This window comes from Lissotriton vulgaris, chromosome 10 (genome assembly GCF_964263255.1).
Source record: "Lissotriton vulgaris chromosome 10, aLisVul1.2, whole genome shotgun sequence".
NCBI classification, from domain to species: Eukaryota; Metazoa; Chordata; class Amphibia; order Caudata; family Salamandridae; genus Lissotriton; species Lissotriton vulgaris.
In genome coordinates this window covers 671,004,197-671,028,008 of record NC_141698.1, presented here as the reverse complement: position 1 = coordinate 671,028,008, position 23,812 = coordinate 671,004,197, and the positions used below count along the sequence as shown (strand labels likewise).

The 23,812-nt window shown below is 42.3% G+C and overlaps 1 protein-coding gene across 1 annotated transcript in view; it reads left to right on the top strand.

Moving 5' to 3' along the window:
• VIPR2 (vasoactive intestinal peptide receptor 2) overlaps window positions 1-23,812 on the top strand; it is a 1,121,328-nt gene that overhangs the window by 1,052,288 nt on the left and 45,228 nt on the right. Inside the window, exons 11-12 of the mRNA XM_086941506.1 lie at window positions 2,724-2,853; window positions 2,938-2,979. Coding sequence (XP_086797632.1) covers window positions 2,724-2,853; window positions 2,938-2,979 — 172 coding nt within the window. The remainder of the gene's footprint in view (window positions 1-2,723; window positions 2,854-2,937; window positions 2,980-23,812) is intronic.

Below are 23,812 nucleotides of genomic sequence, written 5' to 3'. Positions count from 1 at the left end.
CAAGATTCAATGTATTACATTACAGCATTTCAGTCTCCAGCGAAGTGCACACAGGCCAACTTCGGGTTCCATTGGAAACTATCCTAAACTATCCGATCCTGATATTTACACTATCAGGGAACAATTTTCTTCCTTATTTAGAATGAGGACTCGAGTAGCCCATGTTTATGAGTTCCTCATAATGTGTTACGTGTGTACATTTGAAGCAAATAAATATGAAAAAAAAACGTAGGGCCACGTGCACAAAGCTTTTTGCCTGTCGCAAAACCGCCTGATTCTCAGATCTTTGCTTTATTTAAAAGCAAATAAAGACATGCTGGTCTGCTGTTCCTAGAGTCCACAATGCCTGCGCTGTTAGTGATTCCCAATGGGTAGCAAATTGCGACCTACCTCATGAATATTAATGAGGTAGGTCAATTGCGACCCCCATTAGGAACCGTTAAATGTGTCAAAACACATTAGTTTGCAATGTCCTAATAGCACATTGCAAAGATTCGCAATTAGGAAATCCCAAACTAAAATGTTTGTACATGTGGTCCATAATTAGCAACAAAGGTGTGCAGATATACACATGCTATGACGTGGTGCACAACTATACAGAAGGAAGTGATTCCAGTAACAGGCGGTGTACACAAGTGAATGCACACAACCAGTGGAGAAATGACAGGCGTCATCAGAGGGTGAGGTTTGAGGTGCTGGCAGGCTGTAGATTCCAAGTAAAGTGTGGTGTCTCCAATTGCATGCATGGATCCTCCACAAATACTGGGTGTAAGGTTCAGGTTGAAAACAAACATAAAGAGATTGCAACAGAAATTGACAGGTTGGAACACTCTACAAGCAGATGTACTGCTCACCAGGGGACAGGCTGTTCTTCAAGAAGACACTGCAACAGGTGGAACCTTACTGGAATCAGAATCAGTGTTCTAACATTAGACAACATGACCATCTTCATCTAGATAACATCGCTACTAGAAACATTGTGAAGACTCTCTTTTCACAATTGCCTTCTTATAACTGAGCACTGCTGGCAACTTTCCTAGATGGCCTTTTCTCATGAAGAATTTTGAATCTTTCAATTGGTGTATTTTTATTAAACCACCATCTTGGAAAATGTTATCATACACATGGAGAATGCAGACCTGTTATTAGATATAAGGCAAATGTGTGTGTGTGTATCCAGGAAAGAACCGTCACACGCCACCTTCTAAATACACTAAGTACTGCACATTGCCCAAAACCACCAGTTCCATTTTCTTACCCCCATTTAGCATGGTTAAAATTTTTCATGTAAATATATCTTTTTACTCTCTTTATGTATGTGTCATCAGTCTTGTGTCTATTATGATACACTTACTGTCATCTCCAATGCTTGTGTCTTTGTGGTGTGTAACCAAATTGTGTCAAATCAAATCATGACACTAGGTTGTGTTTTGCACATACACTGCTCGATTTGCTTTACTGTGTGGCAGTGTTAGTGTACAGTTCCGCAGTCAGTCAGTGCCAGATTTTATACCGGCACAGCAATGCCTTTATTTTGGTTAGCTTTGAGGTCAAACTACTTTCTGGGGAAGGAACTGCTTGATGATTTTTCACTGTCAACACACAGGACAGGCTTTTTTTTATGTGCTGAGACTTCATACTCATAAGGATACTACTTGTAATTTCCTTTGTGAATAGCAAACGCTCATAAACTTAAACAAAAGTGTAAGTTTACTTTTGTGAATCAGGCATTTTTGCTTAAGATATGGAGGTGTAGCATTTTTGTGAGCTAATTTAAAGAATTTTCTTTTTTGCCTCTGTATACCTGCCACATTAGCTTCTTAACTGTTTATTAGCCACCCATTTTTCTCAGGGAAAACCTTGTGCTTCAGAAAAATTAAACTGCATTGACTTCAGGATTCGTTTTTGTGTACATATTTGGTCTACTAGAAAAAATATGGACTATATTCACAAAAGCACTTTGAAATAATTACATTAGTACCCCTGTAGATTTATGTTCCTTTCTGAACTGGCCCAAAACATCTAAATTGGGAGCACAATTTGAATAGTCCAGGAATATTCATGTACAGTTAGTACGAAGTGAAAGAACTTTGTTCTATTTGCACTTTTATTGATAGGGAGTTGGAGGTTTGACTAACAAAGTCCTGTAAAAGTATGTAAATGAGTACTCCTGTAATACCATTTCTCATACTCATAAGTGCTTTTGTGAATCAACCCCATAAATACCACTGTGGGAGGTGGTAAAAAAGTCGATTTTGGGCAGGATATCTACTTGATCACTTCATTCTCTCTTCCTTTCACTGAGGGCCTAAAAAAAAGCATAACAATCTACAACTTCAGAAAATAAAAAAGTTTCAATGTAACTTGGCATTGTGTGTGATTAGAAAAAACGTGCTGAATGTTCCTGGTATTTTCTTAGACATGGTCTCCCTAGAAAACGGTGCATGTATAAGCATGGATACAGCTACAAACATAATACTGTGTTGTTGATGAATCCTGTGGCCTGTTGATCTTAATGATAAGGTGTTAATCAATCAGCTATAATTATATATGGTTTCACATGCATTTCCTCAAATTTCCTAAGGATCAATTGTGAAAAGATGGTGCCTTCCATGTATGAGGTATTAAGATGTGAAATATATATAGTTGTTATTACACTTTGCTTCAGAAATGGCGTACAGCACCCTCTGACTAAAACTGTATTTTATCTTCTCATTTTCCAGGAGACTTGCAAAATCAACACTACTTTTAATTCCACTATTTGGAGTCCACTACATAGTGTTTGCTGTACTACCAATCCCTAATTTCAGATTATATCAGATATGGTTTGAATTGTGCATAGGATCTTTCCAGGTAACTAAAATATTTACTTTTTTCAGGAACTGATTATAATGGTTCATTGTTTAACTTTTTACTAATGAAAATCTCTTCATGCAGGGGCTGGTTGTTGCAGTTCTCTACTGCTTTTTGAACAGCGAGGTAAGTTATTCCCTCCCCAGTTATGTTTCTTTCTACAAACATGCCTTTTAAAATGTGTAAGAACACTAGTACAACAAAACATTGAAACAAGGTTTCCTAAGAATCTTAACAACCAAAAATAATGTCACTAACTATGCTATGATATGACAACAAATATACAAGTGTGACACTTACACATGAGTAATAACAATAATATATAAATACAAAATATGAATTACAACCCCTCAAGAGGGCACAAAGAGAAGGGAAGTATTTCTGATATATTAGAACAATTGTTGCTTGTCAGTTAGATGACATAATGTTCTTTTATCTTCTGATGACCTCTATATTAGGCAATTGCCAACTTAAACTTTCAGTGCAGATTTCCAATTCTTTCGAAGTATGGAAGTGATTTGGCAGATAAAACTTGATTGAACAAGGTCATGGGTGGGTTCATAATCATGTTCCTGCTTAGGATCTAGGAACACCTGCACAGACATCTTCCCAGAACTCTTGCAATGTATAACAAATGTATATCTTTTGAGAAAGCAAAGATTTTTCACAACTTCATCTCCAGGAGGATAGGATATTTGTTAATTTAAATTTGGACATTTTCAGTGTTGTCTGGAACATCCTCAACAGCATATATTAATAAGTGAAAACTGTATTAAGTGCATGGCTAATCAATGGAATCTGTTTAAGATAGTCCTCTCAGGTTTCATCGGACAGGATCTTCCGAATTTTTTTTCTCAAGGTTAAAGCAGATTCTGACTATCAAAAAGGAGAACAGTGCGACTTGGCAATCAGGAACAGTTTAAGTTTAATTAAAATGGCTGGAAATAGCAGCCACATCTCTTACAGCTGCATGCTTGAATTCAACTTGCATTAGGTACATGGCATGCGTTATACTGTACAGCGGGTGCAATAAAGAAAAACTCCTCTCACTTTTGGCAGGAAATACTGATATAGTGGGCCATAAATTGCATGTTTAGATTTATGATCCCACCCTGATAGAAGGGGCCATAAATACCAACTGGAGGTCACATTTTGAGGTGGTCCTGGTGGGCAGGTGTGTTGTGTGAGTTATCTAGGTTGATGCTTACTATTGGGCAATGCTTGGGACTTTCCTGATGAATGCAACTGACCGGCTGTTCTGGTATCACGTCCTTAGGCTGGATGTGCATTTGTTTGTGTTTATGAGTGTGTGTCTCTGATTCATTTCTTTAGATATTAAATCCTGTAGGCCATGTGTTATTTATTGCTGCAATCCCCCAAGTGTGTTTGAGACTTTTTTTTCTCTTTTTTTTAAATTAATTTTCATAAAGGCTCATACAGTGCATAGATATGCCATTCGTAAGTACAAGTGTAGAAAGCCAGAATATAAAAGGGAACAAAAACAAAAAAGAACAATCAACTTGTGGCTACAATGTATACTAGAAGGAATAGATTCAATCACAGTGTAAAAAAATCATCTGCACATATCCATGCTACAGACTAGTACAATGTTCATCGTTTATACAGAGTCATTCTCATGGGCATCAGGCGGCACAATGGATCTTAAGTAAAGCAGGAGAGGTTCCCATTTGTCATTTGGATTAGATGGTGCTGGCAGTTCCTCTGCATAGAGAACTAAACTGTCCCTACAATACGTCAGGTCTCGGAGCCATTGTTCAGTTGAAGGACTCTGCTTGCTGTCCCACACCATCGCCACCCGTCTTTTGGCTATTTGCAGCGCCTCGTGCACCAATCTGCCATTGGCACCTTTCAGGAGAGGAAGCAAACACATCTGTGAAGTACACAGCAACTCAACCCCCACCATTTTAGACAAAGTAGCGACCACAGTAGTCCAGTATTTACGCACCCTCCCTCAAGCCCACACCAGATGCCAGAAGTCTGCCCCTGGGCTGCTACACTGCTTACAGGCGTCAGTGTCCCGAAGTCTATATTAAAAAAGTTTGTGTGGCGTGTGATAAACATGGTGAAGGTATTTAAAATGGATGATGCGTAGATTTCCATTGGAAGTAAGTGCGCCAGTCATTTGGCAGCAGTGTTCCCATTCTATCGGCGTCTATTGGGGGTCTAAGCGTCATTCCATTTGTCCAAACTTCTTGAGGGTGGGGGAGGCCTATCCTCCTTAGCTGCTTGGTAAAGCTTGGTAACAAGCTTTTTACAGGATGGAGAGAGAAGTAGGGTGTGCAACACCAATAATGTTGGTGGTTCTGCGGGAAATGTCGGGTAATGGTCTTGTAACACTTTTTTTAGTCTGTGGAATAGAAAAAGGAAGAGTGGGGTTTTGTTTCTGATGTAGTCCATGTCATCGGCTGCTAGGAAGGTGCCATTGGGGTATAGATCCTGCAATTTATCTGTACCCAATTGCGCCAGTGTACGTAGGGCCCCCGCCTCATGAGTTACTGACAGACCAAAATGATAAGCCAAGGGTAACAGTGGAGAATATAACTGGAGTTTACTGGCCACTCAGCCCAGCGCCTGCCAAGCATCATTTGTAGCGTTAATTGTATCTCTGGGAGTGATCCTGTCTCGATATGTGAGGACAGAGTGTAATGGGACTGGGTGTGATTCCCAACGTTCCACTGCTACATGCGCTATGAAATCATGAGATGCATACCAGTAGTGTGCATATTGGGCATCTGCACAAAGATAATACAGATAGATGTCCGGTACGCTGAAGCCTCCATGCTTATAGTCGAGGGTGAGAGTACTCCAGCCCACACAAGCCTGTTTTCTGCCCCACACCAGCCTAAGAAGCAGGGAGGGCACTGTTTTAAAGAATTGCTGGGTAAGAGGGATTGGTATGTTATTGAAAAGATACAGGTACCTAGGCAGCACCACCATCTTTACCAATGCAATCCGATCCGCAAGAGAGAGCGGGAGATGTACCCAACGGACGACTTGTTGTTCCAGCGACGCTGTAGTAGTGCCATAATTCTCGCGAATAACTCTACCCGGATCTCGATGTACCCATATGCCTAAGTACTTAACCAACTCGGTAGCCCAAACCAGAGGATCCGTGCTGTGGGATTAGCTTACTGAAGATGTATCCAATTGACAAATAAAGGAGAGAGGGCCATATGTATCAAGTCTTTTGTGAATCGCAAAGGCCGAAATTCGCCGAATTTCGGCCTTTGCGAATCGCAAAAGGCTATTTTGCATGATTTGAAATGTATGAAACAATCGCATCTTAAGGAATCGCAAATACTTGCGATTCCTTAATTTGCCATAGCATTTAAGGAATCGCAATTTTGCGATTCCTTAAATGCTATGTATGAAGCTTTTAAGAATTGCGATTTCAGGTTTAGAAATCTCAAATTACCACCAACTTGTAGTTGGTGGTAATTTGCGATTTCTTGTAAATATGAACAATTGTGCATTTGTGAGGGTGGCATATGACGCACATACATGCCCATTGGGCATGTATGTGCGCCATATGCACAAACATGTAATTTACAGGGGTGTAGCAGGGTGTCCTTGAGACACCCCTGCACCCTTGCAATAATTCTCAAATTGCGAATTCGCAATTTGAGAATTATTTGGAAATCATTCCTATGGGACTCCTGGCCCATAGGAATGCATTGGAAATCATTCCTTAATTGCAAATTTGCAAAATGCCAATTCGCAATTAAGGAAGCTTAAGGAATCGTTAAAAAAAAGCGATTTTCTTCATACAAACCATTTTGCAATTCCTAAATAGCGATTCCTTAAAAATCGCTATTTAGGAATCGCAAAATGGAACTATGATACATATGGCCCAGAATCCCCTACAATGCAAAACATAAAAAAGATATCCCCATTCAATTGAATCAAACGCTTTTGCTGCGTCCAGCATGACGGCTGCAACAGGAAACTTGGGAGAGAGCGTGTGGAACAGAGCAAACAGGGTGTGCAAGTTGTGGGAGGTGGAACGCATGGGAATAAAGCCAGACTGGTTAGGCAGTACCAGATTCTGCATGAGAGGTTGAAGCCGAGTGGCCAGAATCTTCGCCAGGATTTTTACATCCGTATTAATAAGAGATAATGACTGACATGAATCGCAACAAGGGGTGGTTTATCCTTTTTTTAGTAATGTGATGAATAACGACTCACGGAGAGATGGGGGAAGCAGACCCGTGTCATATGTCTCACATTAATTTCGAGCAGATAAGGGGTAATCTCCTCCACGTAGGCATTATAAAACTCTGAAGAGAATCCGTCGGGACCCGGTGCTTTGCAGTTGGGGAGAGAGCTTATTGCCAATTGGATGTCTTCAGCTGTGACAGGCTGGCTAAGAAAGTCCCTTTGGCCATCAGACAGCCATGCAATGGCCACTTGCGCAAAATAGTCGTCAAATTCAACAGTGTCTGGCACACCCTGTGAAGTGTATAGTTTTGCATATGATAGGCGGAATTGTTCTGTGATGTCCGGAACACTATAAAAGTCCCGTCCGGTGTCGTCCATGATTTTAGTGATCACTTCAGGGTGCGTGCGGTTTTTGATCTTAATGGCTAAGTGATGCCCCGGTCTCCCACCTTCCCCGTAGGAGCGGGCCACATGTCGTTTAGAGATTATCGCATCTATTCTTCCGCCAGCTTCTCATGATCAAGTACAGCTTCCTTGATGGATGCCACAGTCGACGCAGTGGGAGCAGTCTCGTAGTCACGCTCGAGTTTAGTTAATGTGGTTTCTACCTTTGGTCAGTTGGTCTTGTATGTCCGTCAAAATGCCAGCTGAAGTGCTGATGCAGGTGCCCCGAATGGTGGTATTGAAGCCCTCTCAGAGGACACCAGTGCTGTCCACTGAACCCTGTGTGTTCAAAATATTGCGTTATGGCCTCACAAATTGTTTCCACATAAAGGGGGTCTAGCAGTACATCAGGTCGGTAATGCCAAGTGAACAATCTAGACACCATTTGTGGTATACAGAGAGTAAGCCTAACAGGGCAGTGATCAGAGAGCGTATGTGGCAGATTTTCCACCTCCGTCACCCAGCCCGCTGCTCTGTCACTCATTAGCCAGTAATCAAGGCGAGACCAGCTGCCGTGATCAGTGGAGATAGGTGTGCCCTCAAGTGTGTCCTCATGCCTGTGACGCCATATATCTAGAAGTCCCAATTCGGCCATCCCGTCATTATTTACACAAGCCGTCCCTGGGGAGTATTCAGATCTCCCCCCAAAGTAATACCATGTCGGGCAATTTCCTCAGGATACTGAAGAGACGCTCATATAGAGCAGGATCATCAATATTGGGACCATATGTGTTGACAATGGTCACCAGTTTGCCCGCCAGTATCCCATGGACCACAGCATATCGGCCCCCAGTATCAGCAAGAGTCTGTATCACACTAAAGGGAAGGCCGTTTCTGACCAAAGTGAGTACTCCCTGGCTACCTGGCTATAGGAGGAATAAGGGGAGGCTAAACTGTATCCAGCCCAGCGAACCCCAACCCGCCGATCAGTAGCCTGTGTCAAATGTGTCTCCTGCAATAAAGCAGTACTAATCGAATGCCTATCTAAGTGTGCTAAACTTTTTAAAAAAAGATGCCTATGGTAACAATTCTAAAGATCTTTTTTAAGACAGGTACCATTAATTAACTGTCTCAGGTATAAATTAATCTACTACATGGATTATTCAAAATATCACTCTCTCTTGCTTCATCCATAAACTATCCAATCAATAATTCAAAATAATGGAAATCTTGGTTTAAAAACTTGTTTTAGTAAACCAATTTTTGTTGAAAAATAAATTTATGATTTTTCATTTTCTTGTCTACATTATTTTACATTTGCATTTTATCACAACATGTATACATTTAAGTCATTTTTTAAACATATATACAATTCTTTACAATATACACAAAATATCTAGTTCTAGTGCCCAATTATTTGTAAACAAAGAAAGATATGGCACATAATTATACAGCCTTATTCCTTAGTCTTGGTCATCACAGTATTTTTTCACAAAAAAGCCTTGGAAGAAACACTTTTTATACTCCTTTTTCAAATTTAGGCTTTTACAAGAAGAAAACTTTTAATCAGTTTAATATTTTAGTGATGCCAATATGAAAATATAAACAGAACAATTGCCAGTACTGCAGAAATAAGTAAACAAACTTTTAATGCCCAATGATATTAAACAATTGTAGCATGACCACCATACACAGTGTGTTTGGAATTAAATATTTTTATTTTCTTTTTTTATGGGTATAGAAAATAGATATTGACAAATTTAATTGATTTCTAAAAATTTCGAATGTTGGGGAGGGGAGTGGTTTGTTTTCCAAAAATCGGAAAAATGTGAACTAGAACACACAAGTGAAGACAAAAAAGAAATAAGTAGGTGATGCTCATACGATTCAATTCTTCATTTGCTCTGTGCAAAACTTTCATACAGCAATTCACACTCACAAAGATGGGTAGACAAACACAAGATCAAAAACAAGGTGCGCGGTGAAAAAGTAAAAAGATTCCTAAAAAGGATGGAGAAAGAGCTTTTTAAATGATGCTAAACTGTTTTTTAAGGGGAACCAGTATCCTCACCAGAGTTCAAATGAACAAGTTATTCAAAAAATGGTGGGGTACTAATATTCTTTTAACATAACTGTTGAATGTATTCTGTAACAGGCCATCTAACCAATGTATAAATTAATTAATACACAAAAACATTCACTATAAAGATTGGCCATATATCAACAGAAAAGCTGCTTTTCTACCCATCACATCCTTGTGTGCGTGAATTGCTGTATGAAAGTTTTGCACAGAGCAAATGAAGAATTGAATTGTATGAGCATCACCTACTTATATCTTATTTGTCTTCACTTGTGTGTTCTAGTTCAGATTTTTCCGATTTTAGAAAAACAAACCACTCCCCTCCCCAACATTCGAAATTTTTAGAAATCAATGAAATTTGTCAATATCTATTTTCTATACCCATAAAAAAAGAAAATAAAAATATTTAATTCCAAACACACTGTGTATGGTGGTCATGCTACAATTGTTTAATATCATTGGGCATTGAAAGTTTGTTTACTTATTTCTGCAGTACTGGAAATTGTTTTGTTTATATCGATATGTGGCGCAGCCTTACTGCGTTTTGAGCCAACCCCTTTTGTTGTTCCTTAATATGAAAATATAGTCGACGCGTTTCAGCCTGTATTTCTTAAGGCCTCCTCAGGACTTGGGCAGCAAAATATAATTATCTCCAAAAATTGTCAATGTAGCTCCAATTGCTACACCGGACCAGCAGCGCAGCCTGCCCAGCCGGGCTCAGCTGTTCTTCAAATATTAAAACCACAAATCGAGTATCTTGCTGTGGTGACAAATTCCCTGTGAGTGAAAACGGGGAGGATCTCTTATATAGAATCCTCCACGGTGCTCTGGCAAAACGCTGGGCAACCTTCTCTCTGGTTCAGTTAATTGTTATCTAAGTGTGCTATCACCTGGCGAATATTCTTGGGCTTGGTGAGCCCCCGTACATTCCACGTTAAACAAGAGAGTGACAGTGTGTTATTATGCAGCCTTAACAATGTATATATAGGCAATGGAATCTAACCAATATCCTTCAAACTAGGAAAGCGTACACAAATGAGTTGAGACATTAATACAACAATCAGCCACATAACAATTCCCGGTAATACCATCCCACCCCCCCCCCTTTCCCCTCCTACTTCAGCAACCCCAACCTGCTAAAGCCATCCCTAACCCCCCATAACAAATCCCACACGCAAACCTGAGGGACAAACCAGTGGTGGGAATACCCATAAGGGGGATCGCTTGAGCGCAAAGATCCTCCCGGTAGAAGGAGAGGGGGCCGAGTCTGTGTGCATTCCCACCCAGACGCTACAATGATGCAGCACTCAGTGGCACATAGCTGTACCCGCATAAGGCATTGGAGAACATGCAGACAATAAGAATTAACAGAACACAATCCGTTCGAATCCCAGCACACATACAAAATAAACATGGCATCACTGAGAGGAGAGAATCAATGAAGTTACAGAAACAAAATCACTGAGCAAGTGGCAGCACACCCAGGCACCCATACTGAGATTGCTATAATGTCACTATTAATCTGTCATATCAGCAGACTCGTCATTCTATTCTCCCCACGGAGCTCCAGATGACCGTTGGTGGCGGCTGAGAGATTTGGCAAAGTCCATCGCCGATTTCGGGCAGGTGAAGATCTTGTGCTTTCCATTAACCTCCAAACGCAGACGTGCAGGATAAAGCATAGCATATGGCACTTGAGCGGCAATGAGAAGCTTTTTGACGGGCAGAGCCTTCTGCACTGCCATCGTGAAGTCAGGATAGAAAGCGAGAGAGTTCCCCTCATATGTGATAGCGCTCTTCTCTCGAGCCAGACGAAGCACAGCATCTCGGTCCCTGTAGTTTAACAAGCGAGCGATAATAGGATGCAGTGTTATGTTATGTTAGTATGAATTTGTAGAACGCACATTCACATTGGGGTTTCTTGGCGCTGTGTACCGCTGGGGAACCCGTCCTGGCTTTCCCTGTGAGATGGTCCCTATTGGGCATCCCCAAGGTGAAGCCAGGCATCCCCGGCAGCGAGGGGGCCGTTGTGGAGATTAAGCAAGCTATTGCCCAGAGTTGCAGCGTGGGACCCATGGTTAGAGAGGCACCGAGGCGAGATTTATCGAGCCCGCTGACATTGGTTCCGTACCCTGCCGCATCGGGAATTGAACCCTGGTCCCGGGCCAACCTCTGCTTCTGGGTCTGCCGCCTCTAACTGGTGAGCCACACTTCACACTTCACACAATGGAGTGCCCAGCAGGGGTCGCGCAGATAAAGAGCGATGGGCGCGCTCTACAATCAGAACCTGAGATAGCTGGTCAGTTCCAAATATCTCTCACAGGAGCTTTTCCACATATGTCTCAAGGCGGCCCGTGTTCGTGAATTCTGGCAGGCCCGTAATGCACATGTTGTTGCATCGCTGTCTAGCTTCCAAATCCTTGTTACGGGCCTGGATAACAGCTAAGACCTTTTTTATAGATGCAGCCTTATTGGTGACCTGGTGCAGCCCATCCTCAGCAGTAGAAATTTGTGTCTCAGCTTCTCAAAGGCGCAGCACATGCTTGTCCAGTTTCGAAGACATGCCATCAAGGGATTGTAGGCTAGACTGGACCGCCAGCAGGGTTTATCAATGTTGTTGAGGTGGTCATTAGGAGCTTCAGCCTTGGAGTCTGATGCAGCATCCTAGGAAGCCTTATTGGACTTACGGGATTCAAATGTTAGCCGTAGTTGACCGCGCTCCGTCCTCCTCATGTTGCAGATGCAGTATTATAGGGAGAGCTAGACAGTCACATTGTAGTAGCGGAAAGTAGAGAAATGGAGCGGGCAGGAAGACCACTAGATCCAGAAAGCACTAGGGCCCACCGACGTGACAATGCCTCAGGACTAAGGGACCTATCCCCACAGCACACTCTCAGAAATCGGGCCTGCAGCCGGTAACAGCAAGGGCCACTTGTAGTCACAGTGCAGAATCACCGCTGTGTAGAAAGGATAGCTCTATGGACCAGGTAAGCGCCAAGGTCACAGCTCTCCACACCTCTCTCAGCAATCAGGAAGATGAGGAGGAAGGAGCAGGCACAGCCCTCCCGCCAACAGGATACTCCGTGCTGTGTAGGGTTTAATAATGCAGTCCCAGAAGCACACACTGCCGTTCACGTGAGCAGTGCAACCAGGGCAGCCCCACTGGGCACAGCGGGTGTCACGCAGTCGTTACAGGCCTCCGCAGCTCATGAGGGCAGGCCCACTCAATAACCGATCCACCAGACGTCTGCCAACACCGGAGCAGGGGATGACATGACACAGAGAACCGTCTCAGCCACAACGTGGTAGGCAGCGGCAGCCAGATCAGCAGCACACAGGGACGGGGAGAAGCAGCAGGCCTTCAGACATGCCGGGCACCAAAAACAGGGATCAGAGCACACACAGCAGCAACCCTGGGGGACTACCGCAACTGGCCCTGCTGTTAGTCCCGGACTGAGGGGACGCGCAGCCCCGCCTCTAATCAGCCCAAAATAGACAAACCGCACCAGCAAAGAGCCGCAGGCAACCTGCACGCCCAGGCGCTCGACAGATGCGCGACAGGGAACACGGCGACCCTCCGGCTCACACCACACCGGCCCCGATCCTCGGACCAGAGGTGAAGGTCAGCCCCCCCAGTACCCGCAGACCACAAACAGAACAAGCCGCAGCTCACCTGGGTTCAGATCGTGCTCCGACCCGCCATATTGCTAGTGCCGGTCTCAGCCACCGCATCCTGTTTTTCAGCAAAGATGCCGTTGCGAGCCCCAGCATGCAAGGCAAGGATTAATAACGAATAATAAACTCGGCCAGCAGAGCAGCTTTACAGAGTGGCCATCTTGCTGTGCGCCCTTTAGCCCCCCCCCCCTCCCCCCCCAGGTGTGTTTGAGACTTATTCCATATTTGATGTTTCTATCACGGGAAGTGCTAGGGGCGGACAGAGGGCAGCTGGGTTATGGTTATCTGAGAAAGGGTCCCTTTGAAACTGTAACAAGCGTTTCATTGTAAATTTGGGTAGCCTAAGCATCCGTTGCTATGCAGTGTGCCGGACTCCAAAAAGTGGGACCTCCTTATAAATCAATCTGATGCTAACAGGAATATGGTTTTATTTTTTGGAAGCTTGAAAAACCATTGATGCAAAAACACATCGCATTTCAGGATGGCATGTGAAGTAGAGGAGAGGTCAGTAGTAGTAAGAAATGTGTCATTAAATTAGTAACTTCAAAGATAGAAGTGGTTGGAACCTTTAACAAATTTGCAGACATTCCATGTATTACTTTCTGGCAGATAAAAAAGATATGGGAGTTTGTTGAAGGACAAAGTTTAATTGTTTGCAGTAGTGCAGGGTGCATTACCTCAGTCATGTCAGATGTTTTGGTGGGGCCGTCAGCAAATAAACGGCCCCACCAAATTTGCAGAGATAGCTGTATCACAAAGGAATGGTTCAGACCTGCATTTAATTATGTAAATAAGTGTAATACATTAATGGGAATCTATGCATTGTATCTGGGGCAAAGAGCCACAGCTACCCTCTTCTTGAGATGGTCCTACATGGCATCGCTGTTATTTCGTCCAAACAAAAAGAGAGGCAGGAGCATGACCAGCAGAGGGGTGAGGCAGAGAATCTGTGAACACCGGTCAAATATCAGATGTAAGAAATCCACAACAAAAATGAGCAGACACTTTCTGGAACTCAACCATACAACAAACGACATACAATGGACAGTCATCGAACACATTGGCAGTGGCAATAACATCAATCACCGCCTTTTTTTAAAAAGAACAGCGGTGGGTCTACAGGCTTGGGAACCATATCCTTGGATTAAACGACGATATTCCATGGAACTCTGTGATTAAGTGAATACTAGGGGCCCTCTCTCACTCATGGGGTCCTCCTATCTGTGGGATATTCCATTATTAATCTGTATTGTTCACTGCTCACCAATCGTTCCACTTGCCACCTGTTACTTATGTCTATTCACACACTGACATAGGGCAGGTAAGGGATCGCTCCACCCAGCATCCCCACAGAATCTATCTACTCTGTGTTCTACACCAATAATCTCTCTGTTACATATATGCTTAATGAATATCTGCACTCCTCCCGCGCACTGTGCAGACATCTGCACTAAAAACCTCTCTGTTACATATATGCTAAATACATATTTGTACTCCTACCACGCACCGTGCTGACATCTGACATTTCTACGCGATCGCTAATGTCAACAAAACTCCCGGGACCCATAACAACGGGCTCCCGATTGCAGCACCTGATCTTTCCTCCATTGCACTATAGAGAATCAACCCTTCAGTGGTTGACTCGGTTGTCTCCCTAACAACAGACAACATCGCCCCTGATTGGCTCACGTAACCACGTGATTACGTGACGGTAGTCGCCACATGACGACACTACTCCCTGATTGGCCTACACTTGTGCCTCGATGTAGCCTGACCGCGCCCACCCGGAAGCTAACTAGCGCAATACATTTACTTAACGCTCTCCTGGCCTCGCGCTCACATCTTCGGGGTCCAGTCAAGGGTAGATGCAGGTACACAGGGGGTGCCGAGCGTCGAGGGCGTGAGTAGAGACAAAAACCGCCCACTGATTACTTCACTAAGCTAAGTACCTAGCCAATGCTTTATGATTGACTGTACGTTTACTCCCTTTGTTTCGGCAATTTGCAGGGTGTGCCAATTACGTTCCCACCCCCCTCCTGTGACCCATGGTGTGAATCCTTAACACCACAAAAGTGAGAATTTTAAATCTGTTAGCGCGATCGCGATCGCGCCTGCACTTTACTTTGATAGTGATCTAGGAAATAACCTTCCTTTTTAACCCGTTCTATGCTCATGACGGAGCCGCTTCGTCATGGCCCGCTCGGCGCGCCTGCGCGGTGTGAATATCGCGCCTGCACTGAGCGTTCCATTGAGCGGGCGCGTTCGTGACGGAACGGCTCCGTCACGAGCACAGCTCAACCACGGCTCGTGACGGAGTGGCTCCGTCACGAGCATGCGAGCGCCGCTCGACCCCCCCGCCCCCTTAGCCCTGCGGTGGTATTCCCGCCGCAGCGAAGGGGTTAAGTAATATTACCTTTCTATAGCACGTATAGTACACAGCACTACCCACTTTTAGCATTCAAAAGTTTGGGGACCATGGTGGTGATAACTATATTGTTATTTTACCACACAATGTCTCTGAAACCACTAACTGGAGCACAATGGATTGACATAAAGTGATCAGCATCATTATTCAATGTATGTTCTGTCCTACATGTATGTCCTTGTCCTTTTTTATCTACAGGTGCAGAAACCGTAAGTCCGGAATCCTCCTAAACCAGGAGTAATTGGGAAGACATTATTTCTTCCTAATTTTTTTGCACTTTACACCTTTTTGTTAATTTTTACTTTCACGTCTCTAGGTAAGGGTGGGCCTTAGAGAGTCCATTCCACCAGGGTTTAGTACACACTGAGTCCTGATGAATGCCAGGTAAATTCATACTGTTTCGTGGCTGAAACATGTCGACTGATAATTAGGAAACTACCACTTAATTAACTGTGGACGAATTTCCAACACATAATTTTTAATCAATAAGTCCTTAGTGATCATTAGAATAAAGTTCATTTTGATACACTACTGACTATTTTTAACTATCCACCATTCACTAGTTTTCCTTGCACAACACTGCCTGAACTCACCAACCCGCTCCGCAGTAGATCTGGCGTTGTAGCACACAAAAGAGACACTCGGTCTCTTTTGTGGGGCCCGATGATGAAGCATGTCATCTCTAGGTGGTGAGTGAGGGCTTTCTTTAACGCTTTAAGTGAAGCCCTTTACCTGCTCCTGACGGTGGTTGAATACTACCTTTGAACACTCTTTTCTTGTTTAGTGATCGCTGTTATTTCTACAAAGGGGCATTACAGCTCCAAGCGTAATATCATAAGACAACTCCAATTATCCTGATGCTCCAATTTTTGTGCACCATTGCAGTGCCAAAAGCATCCTCTAATAGAAATAGCTGAACGTCATCTATAATGTAAAAGGTACTCTTAAAATTCAAACTATTCTCCCTTTGGAGCTCAGTAAATAGAATTAATTGCAGGTGCTTCGGATTTTGTATAATAGAAGCTGTTGGCAACATCCTTTCGATGAATCAGTACAAACATTACATGAAATGGCATTAATTAAATCAAGAGTGAAAAGTAAAGAATAAAAAAGCAGAAATAAGAAGTAAAAAGAAAAGCAAAAGATAAAATGTTCCTGTCCAGCCCAAAGTGAACTTCTAGCACAAAAGAGATTCTGCATCTTAATTTTGAGGGGCAGGGGAATTCTGAGGTTCTCTTACTACAACATCTGATTCTTTTCCTATCCCAGTGTTATCTCTATTGATCATACTCCGTGCTCTCATAGCTGGGCGGTGATAAATGTGGGATTTGGTAGGCCAACACCCGAAACAGGCATGTATAGCCATGATTTCATGTTTCTCTATCAGTCTTTATTTATTCAACTGTCTTGTAATTGACTGTGAGTATATTGAGAATTTTGCATATCTGTCAAATGGCTTGAGAGCAGTTTCCCTTTTCACTTCCCATGGCTATACAACAGTTCTAATCAGAGAATCATATTACTGTTATTCTTTGCACTCTTCTAAAACAATGAGTTTTAATCAGCCCTTTGCTCCTTTTTCTCAGAATCAATGCATACTTGTGTGTTTCTTCACATTGACAATTTATTTATTTATTTATTTTATGCAATTTTTAAAGCGCGCAAATACCCTTACGGGTGTCTCGGCGCTAGCATAACTGAACTCTCTCTTGTGAAGAAAAAAATGGTAATTTATGCTGAAAACAACCAAGTCTTAAGATTCTTTCTGAAATTAAGAAGCGTGGGAGCGGTTTTAATGTGGAGTGGTAACGTGTTCCAAAGTTTGGCTGTCGATATGGTAAATAATCTGTCTCCCCAATTGGTCTTTCTTGTGCGTGGAACCTTCAACAGATGGGCTGTTGATGAGCGTAAGGTTCTTGAATGCTCAAGCGGGCAGAAAGCTTTTTTTAGAAATAGTGGGCCTGGATTATTGATGGCTTTGTAGGCTATGCATAAAGCCTTGAATTTAATCCGACTCCTAACTGGGAGCCAATGCAACTTTCTAATATAAGGAGAAGTGGATGTGAATTTGGGGATGGTTAATAAAGTCGTGGCTGCGGCGTTTTGCACCGTCTGTAATCTATTGAGGACCTTTTCTTGGGCGTTCAGTAGGAGGGCGTTGCAGTAGTCTGTTCTCGAGAACACCAGGGTGCTAATTAGAGTTTTGCCCGCAGACGGCGGTAAGTATGGAAGTAATTTTTTTATCCTTTTTAAAATATAAAAGGATGAAGATACCACCGAGTTGGCATGTTGGAGGAAGGTCATCTTGTTGTCAAATATGACTCCCAGATTACGTACCTTGACTACCGGTTGGGGAGGCGCTCCAATGATCAGATTTCATTTATTACAGGCTTCATCCTAGATACTCTTATGTTGTGTTTGCTTTGAAAACATGGCTCACTTTTCTGGAATCGTGCTGGTTTTGATTCTTTGCGGTTGACTCTTTGTACAGTGGCCAGTTGCTGGTCATCTTTTGCACGGTTTTTGGTACGGTTTAATAAAGAATTGCAATAGCTTACAACAAATGCTCCCATGGTTGGCTGGCATTTCTGTCTGTATCATATGAGGTGATTGATAGGACATTTGCCTTCCAGAACAGTGTAAAAAAGACTCTAGATTGCAGGTTAGGGGGCAGATGTATCAAGCCTTTTGCGACTCGCAAAGGCCGAAATTCGCCTTTGCGAATCGCAAAAGGTCTTATTGCATGTTTTGACATGCAGCAAGAATTTGCAAAATAAAAAATAGCAAAAATTTGCGATTCCTTATTTTGCCATAGCATTTAAGGAATCGCAAATTTGCGATTCCTTAAATGCTATGTATGTAGCATTTTTGAATTGCGATTTTTGTTTAAGAATTCGCAAATTACCACCAAGTTGTAGTTGATGGTAATTTGCGAAGTCTTTAAAAAATGCACAATTTAGCATTTTTGATGGTTGCATGTGACGCACACACATGCCTAGGGCATGTATGTGTGCCATATGCACACACATGTACATTTCAGGGGTGCAGCAGGGTGTCTTTGAGACACCCCTGCACCCTTGAAATAATTCTCAAATTGCGATTCGCAAATTGCAATTTCGCAATTTGTGAATTACTTCACAATCATTCCTATGGGCCTCCTGGCCCATAGGAACGCATGGGAAATTATTCCTTATTTGCGAATACGCAAAATGCGAATTCGCAAATAAGGAAGATTATGGAATCGCAAAAAAATAGCGATTTGTTTCATACATTCCATTTTGCAAATTCTAAATAGCGATTCCTTAAAAATCGCTATGTAGGAATCGCAAAATGGAATCTTGATACATCTGCCCCTAGGTGACCAAGCCATCACCTGTTGTCTTCCTTTGCTATGACAGCACATAGGCATCACAGGGCATTATATTTATTACATGTATCTATTTTTATGCTCTAGATCAGTAGCTAAACTGTTTGTAGGTGACTTGACACCTAAGCCAAAAAAAGTGAAAAATTAAATATGACATGAGCCTACTCAATGAAGGAAATTCATCAAAAGCACTAGGGGCTCCTAATGATGTTGTTTTGATTTCCCCAGCATACTTGTTTACTAACATTAAATGTTGCTTCTTGCATGGGGAACCAATACAAGCCCCACAGACTTGTCACCTAAGCCAAAAAAAAGTGAAAAATTAAATATGACATGAGCCTACTCAATGAAGGAAATTCATCACTTATTGATGAGGAAAGATTGTATTGCTTTCTTAGAGCCCAATACTGGTGGTTTACCCGGAATGCTCATGGACAGAGATTCCCAAAGTCTAAAACCTAAAAAAAAAAAAACTCTATTCTTCTTTTTATATTGAGGCTTCATTACCAGTGGCCCTGCCGGGAAACGTTTTTTATCAGCCCGCTAAAACTCCTCCTATCACAAGTGCCCAATCTGAATGATGAATAACATACAGATGTTCCTACTACTTTGCCACTACCCTACATGTCTCGGAGCTTACTAGGTATTAATTACCTGTTAAACTTAGGTAGGTTTTACAAAGCAAAATGTAACTTCAGGAGTTGAACTCTTACTAGTTTATAATTGCAACCTCTATGCAAAGAGGTGTTTGTACAAGGGCCGCATTTTATTAGGCCGCTTGTAATGAGGGCCTTAGTTATGCTTGTGGAATCAACAGCCATCTCAAACCATTGAATCACAATGTACAAGCATAGAGAGTAAATAGTGATTTTTTTTATACTGGGCAATTCCTTTGAAATATTTGTGCATTAGACAAACTAATTTAAATATAGTCTGGTTAAAGATCAGCAAATAATGAAAAGTCATTAGCCCTCATAAATCATGATGACCTTTTAAATCATGAGAATTGGCACATTCTGCCCTGCTGCTGGAGTAACTTTAGAGTGAAAACCCAAAAGATGTTCTCATAATCTAATTTACCTTTGATCGGAGATTTAAGAATTGGCAGGTCCTAGGTCTGCTCAATACAAGGAAGAAGCTCTCCACAACTGTATGCCTCAGAACCAATTCAACATAACAAGAGGATAAGCCAAAACTGATATTTAAGTATCAAACATTAAATGGCAACCAGAGAAGAAAAACTATTCCAAGCTGGGAGTTGCTAATTAATAGCTATTTATTCAATGTAAATGAAAAAATACAACATATGGATCATTTCAATCAAAATGTTATAGACATATATAGGGCTAATTGGACACAGCACGATAAAATTACACACACATCAACACTAGTCAGACATATCACAGTCATTCAACTCACATACATACAAGGTACTCCACACAATCTGGGATGACAAATGTACCAGTGTGGGAAGTAAAAAGGAGAAAAGGGGGAACTGCTCTCTTGATCTATATGGAATTTTACAAAAAACTAATTCTGAAAGATAGTACACTCCAAATAATCAATGACAATAAAAATTATCAAAAAACATTTCATAAAGGTTGTGTACTCGAAATAAACTCAAATGTGGTCTAAGTCAACACTTGAATTACAAGAGCAGACCATATAACAGAGGCCTACGCGTTTCGAATCCCTGTGACTCAAAAAGGGATTCTCCTCAGGTCCAAGGATATTCTGAAAAACAGAAAACACAAAACCTATATGTAAAACTGTTTCAAAAGCGCAAGAACACTCATGAGCACTGAACCACCAAGAACACACACAGCTTACCCTCTTCGATTCAAGGAAGAAACTGGTGCGGAAGCTCCTATAGAATTAGGATAGAGAAATGAACAAAAAAGAAGGTGTTTAGTATGTGAAAAAAAAAATGTATGGGCAAAAAACGTTCTCAACGGTAGGGAGAGCGTTCTTTTACCTATCAGTATTGGCACTGGGTCCACAGCACAGGACTGAATTTTATCGATGGGGTGCAGGAAACCTAAAAGCAGAGCATAACATTCAGTGCTCAAAACGGGCAAAGACGTTTTGGAATGGAGCAAGATTTTAAATGGATTAACTGGCGTCTTACCAGTAGATCCCAAAGTCCGCGTCCGAATGGAGAGACTATTAAAACGATTAAAGTGGTCTACAGGTGGCATTTAGTGACACTGCAATGAGGAAAGTAAGGTGGTTAGATGAAATCCAAGGTAAAGCATTTCATGTTTGCGTTAAAACAGCGGCATCTTAGAAAACTTACCGAGTACCAGCAGAGTCGCTCGGTGAACCCGGTCAGCGTCTCAAAGTGCACTGATTCCTCGGGCATGCGCCGTTGTGGTGAACGACGTGAAGTGAATCCTCAGGTATGCACAGTCGCGAAGGGCAACGTGAAGGAATTGATGGGCTCTTAATTTCAAAAACTAAAATCCAAAAAATGGAAATGGTTACGAAGCAATTCCGGCTTATCATATGTGCTAGAGAACAATAGCAGAGTGAGGGGGGCTTACCAGGGAGGAATCAAGCCTCTCAGCGTGGTCAGTGAGCGTACGAAGAGCACTGGTCCCTCGAGCGTGCGCAGTGGGTGCGGGCTGACAGCATGAAGAAACCTGCTGTTTTAAACCGTCTGGGTGCTTGGTGGACCTGCCCCGTGCTGGAGGTTGTTTACAGCGTAAGGGGCCTGGGTGACTGGAGCAAGTGCCAAAATATTGAGTGCCACAGCCTAGGCGTAATGAAACGATGCAGTCTATGTATATAAAAACGGGGGAAATTTGCATACATGTTGGAGCGTTAATCAAATGAAAAAAACTTCTCCTTGTGAGTAGCAAAGGAAGATTGGTGAAAAAATGGGGAATTACAGTTTGTAGATTTCAGACAATTCGTTCAGACCTGTGACGGCTGTGTCAAACTTAACGATAAGGAGTGCCTCCCTTTTAGATAACTTGGAATCTCAATCTCCTCCACGTGGATCTCATTCCACTTTTGAAATAATGGTCCATTTCAAATCTTTGATCTGGTGGTTCAATCTTATCCAGTGGTTAACCAGCGGTGCTGTCTCGACTTTGTTCTTTATCCTTGACTTGTGTTGGGAGATTCTCTGACAGATCTCTTGATTGGTTTTCCCAATGTATAGGAGTCCACATGGGCAAGAAATCCCATAAATCACATACTTTGACTTACAGTTACTGAATGTGTCGTGTTTCCACGAAATGCCTTTATGTTGAAACAGTGCGCCCTCCATCGTAGTGTCACAACACAGGCATGTACCACATTTGTGGTGTCCAATGATGGGAGTTAGACCCATCATTTGTCGTATCGACGGTGGTGCTTCTTTTACAGTTGTCGCTCTCACTACATAGTTAGCAATGCTATTTTCCTTTTTTAATGCAAAAAGGGGAGGCTGATTCAGGCTTTCGTCTAAGTTTTTTACCAGATGCCAATTATGTCCAAATTTTTTTTTAAATTGATTAGCATTTGGACAGTAAGTTGTCACGCACACCTGGCGTTTTAGCTGGGGCTTATTCCGTCGCTCAAGGAGGTTTTCTCTCGGGGTCCATCTCGCCCGTTTCATTGAATTCCGCACCAGTTTTCTTGGGTACCCACGATCACATAGTTTGGACACCAGATTGGTGGCATGAAAATTATAATCTTCATTGGATGTGCAATTTGTCCGCACACGAAGAAATTGACCGTATGGCAAATTTTCTTTGAGGCTTCTCGGGTGATTGCTTGAAAAAAGGAGGGCCTTATTTCGGTCAGTTGGTTTTATAAATAACGATGTAGCTAATTTGCCTTCAGATGGAATAACTTCAACATCCAAAAATGATATCATCTTTTCGGAGAGGGACATGCTGAACTTAATGTCCGGTTTTCTCTCATTGAGCCAGTCGTAGAATGATCTGAGGTTTTCTTCTCCTCCTGTCCATACCATGAAAACTTCATCTATGAAATGTAGCCACGTTCCAATATGGTGTTTAAATGGGTTGTTATTGTGGACATAGGTATCTTCATATAATGACATGAACAATACCGCCAGCGCAGGGGCGAATGGGCACCCCATAGCAACTCCTTTAACTTGGAAGTAAAAATCTTTCCCGAAACAGAAATAGTTCTTTTTCAAGGCAAAGGACGCTAAATCCACCAGAAATTTGGCAGGTACTCGCACTGGTCTAGGTCTTAGCTCCAGGAAGTTGGTGAGCACTGCCACTGCTTCGTCCTGGGGTATTTGGGTATATAGGGAGGTGACATCTAGTGTGACCAGTATGTCCCTCCCCGGATTGAATTCCACCAGTTCCAGTTTATTAATGAAATCTGACATTTATTGCTGCATTTTCTCACAAACTCACAGACGGGATGCGAAGAGCAAAGTTTACTTTCGAAATCTCCTTGAAATCTCATTGTACAAATCTGAATCCTTAGGAAACAGATATTCTCTAAACATAATATGACCGTACATTTCCTGTGCAGGAGCCCTCAATAGAGTACACAATTACATGTCACCATCTTCAGTGAGGTTCTCCTGCCTGTAGGCTTCAAACTCTATTTTTCAGTCTGGCCACTCTGTTTACTTTTGACTTGGGATCGGCGTTTAATTACTATTGTTTATCCTTCACAAAGTGGAGTGGAGACCTGCTTCAGTCTCACTTTCCAAGTTTAGAACATCCAATTCAATACATTTTACAGAGTTTATGGAACCCTTAAATTCTAAATCAGCATTGTCCTCAATCATCACATCATCTGAGCAGCCAGATCAAAGCTCTGCCCATTTGAGCGTGCATCATTTTTGTGGGTACACTCTCTCTACATTTATACTATT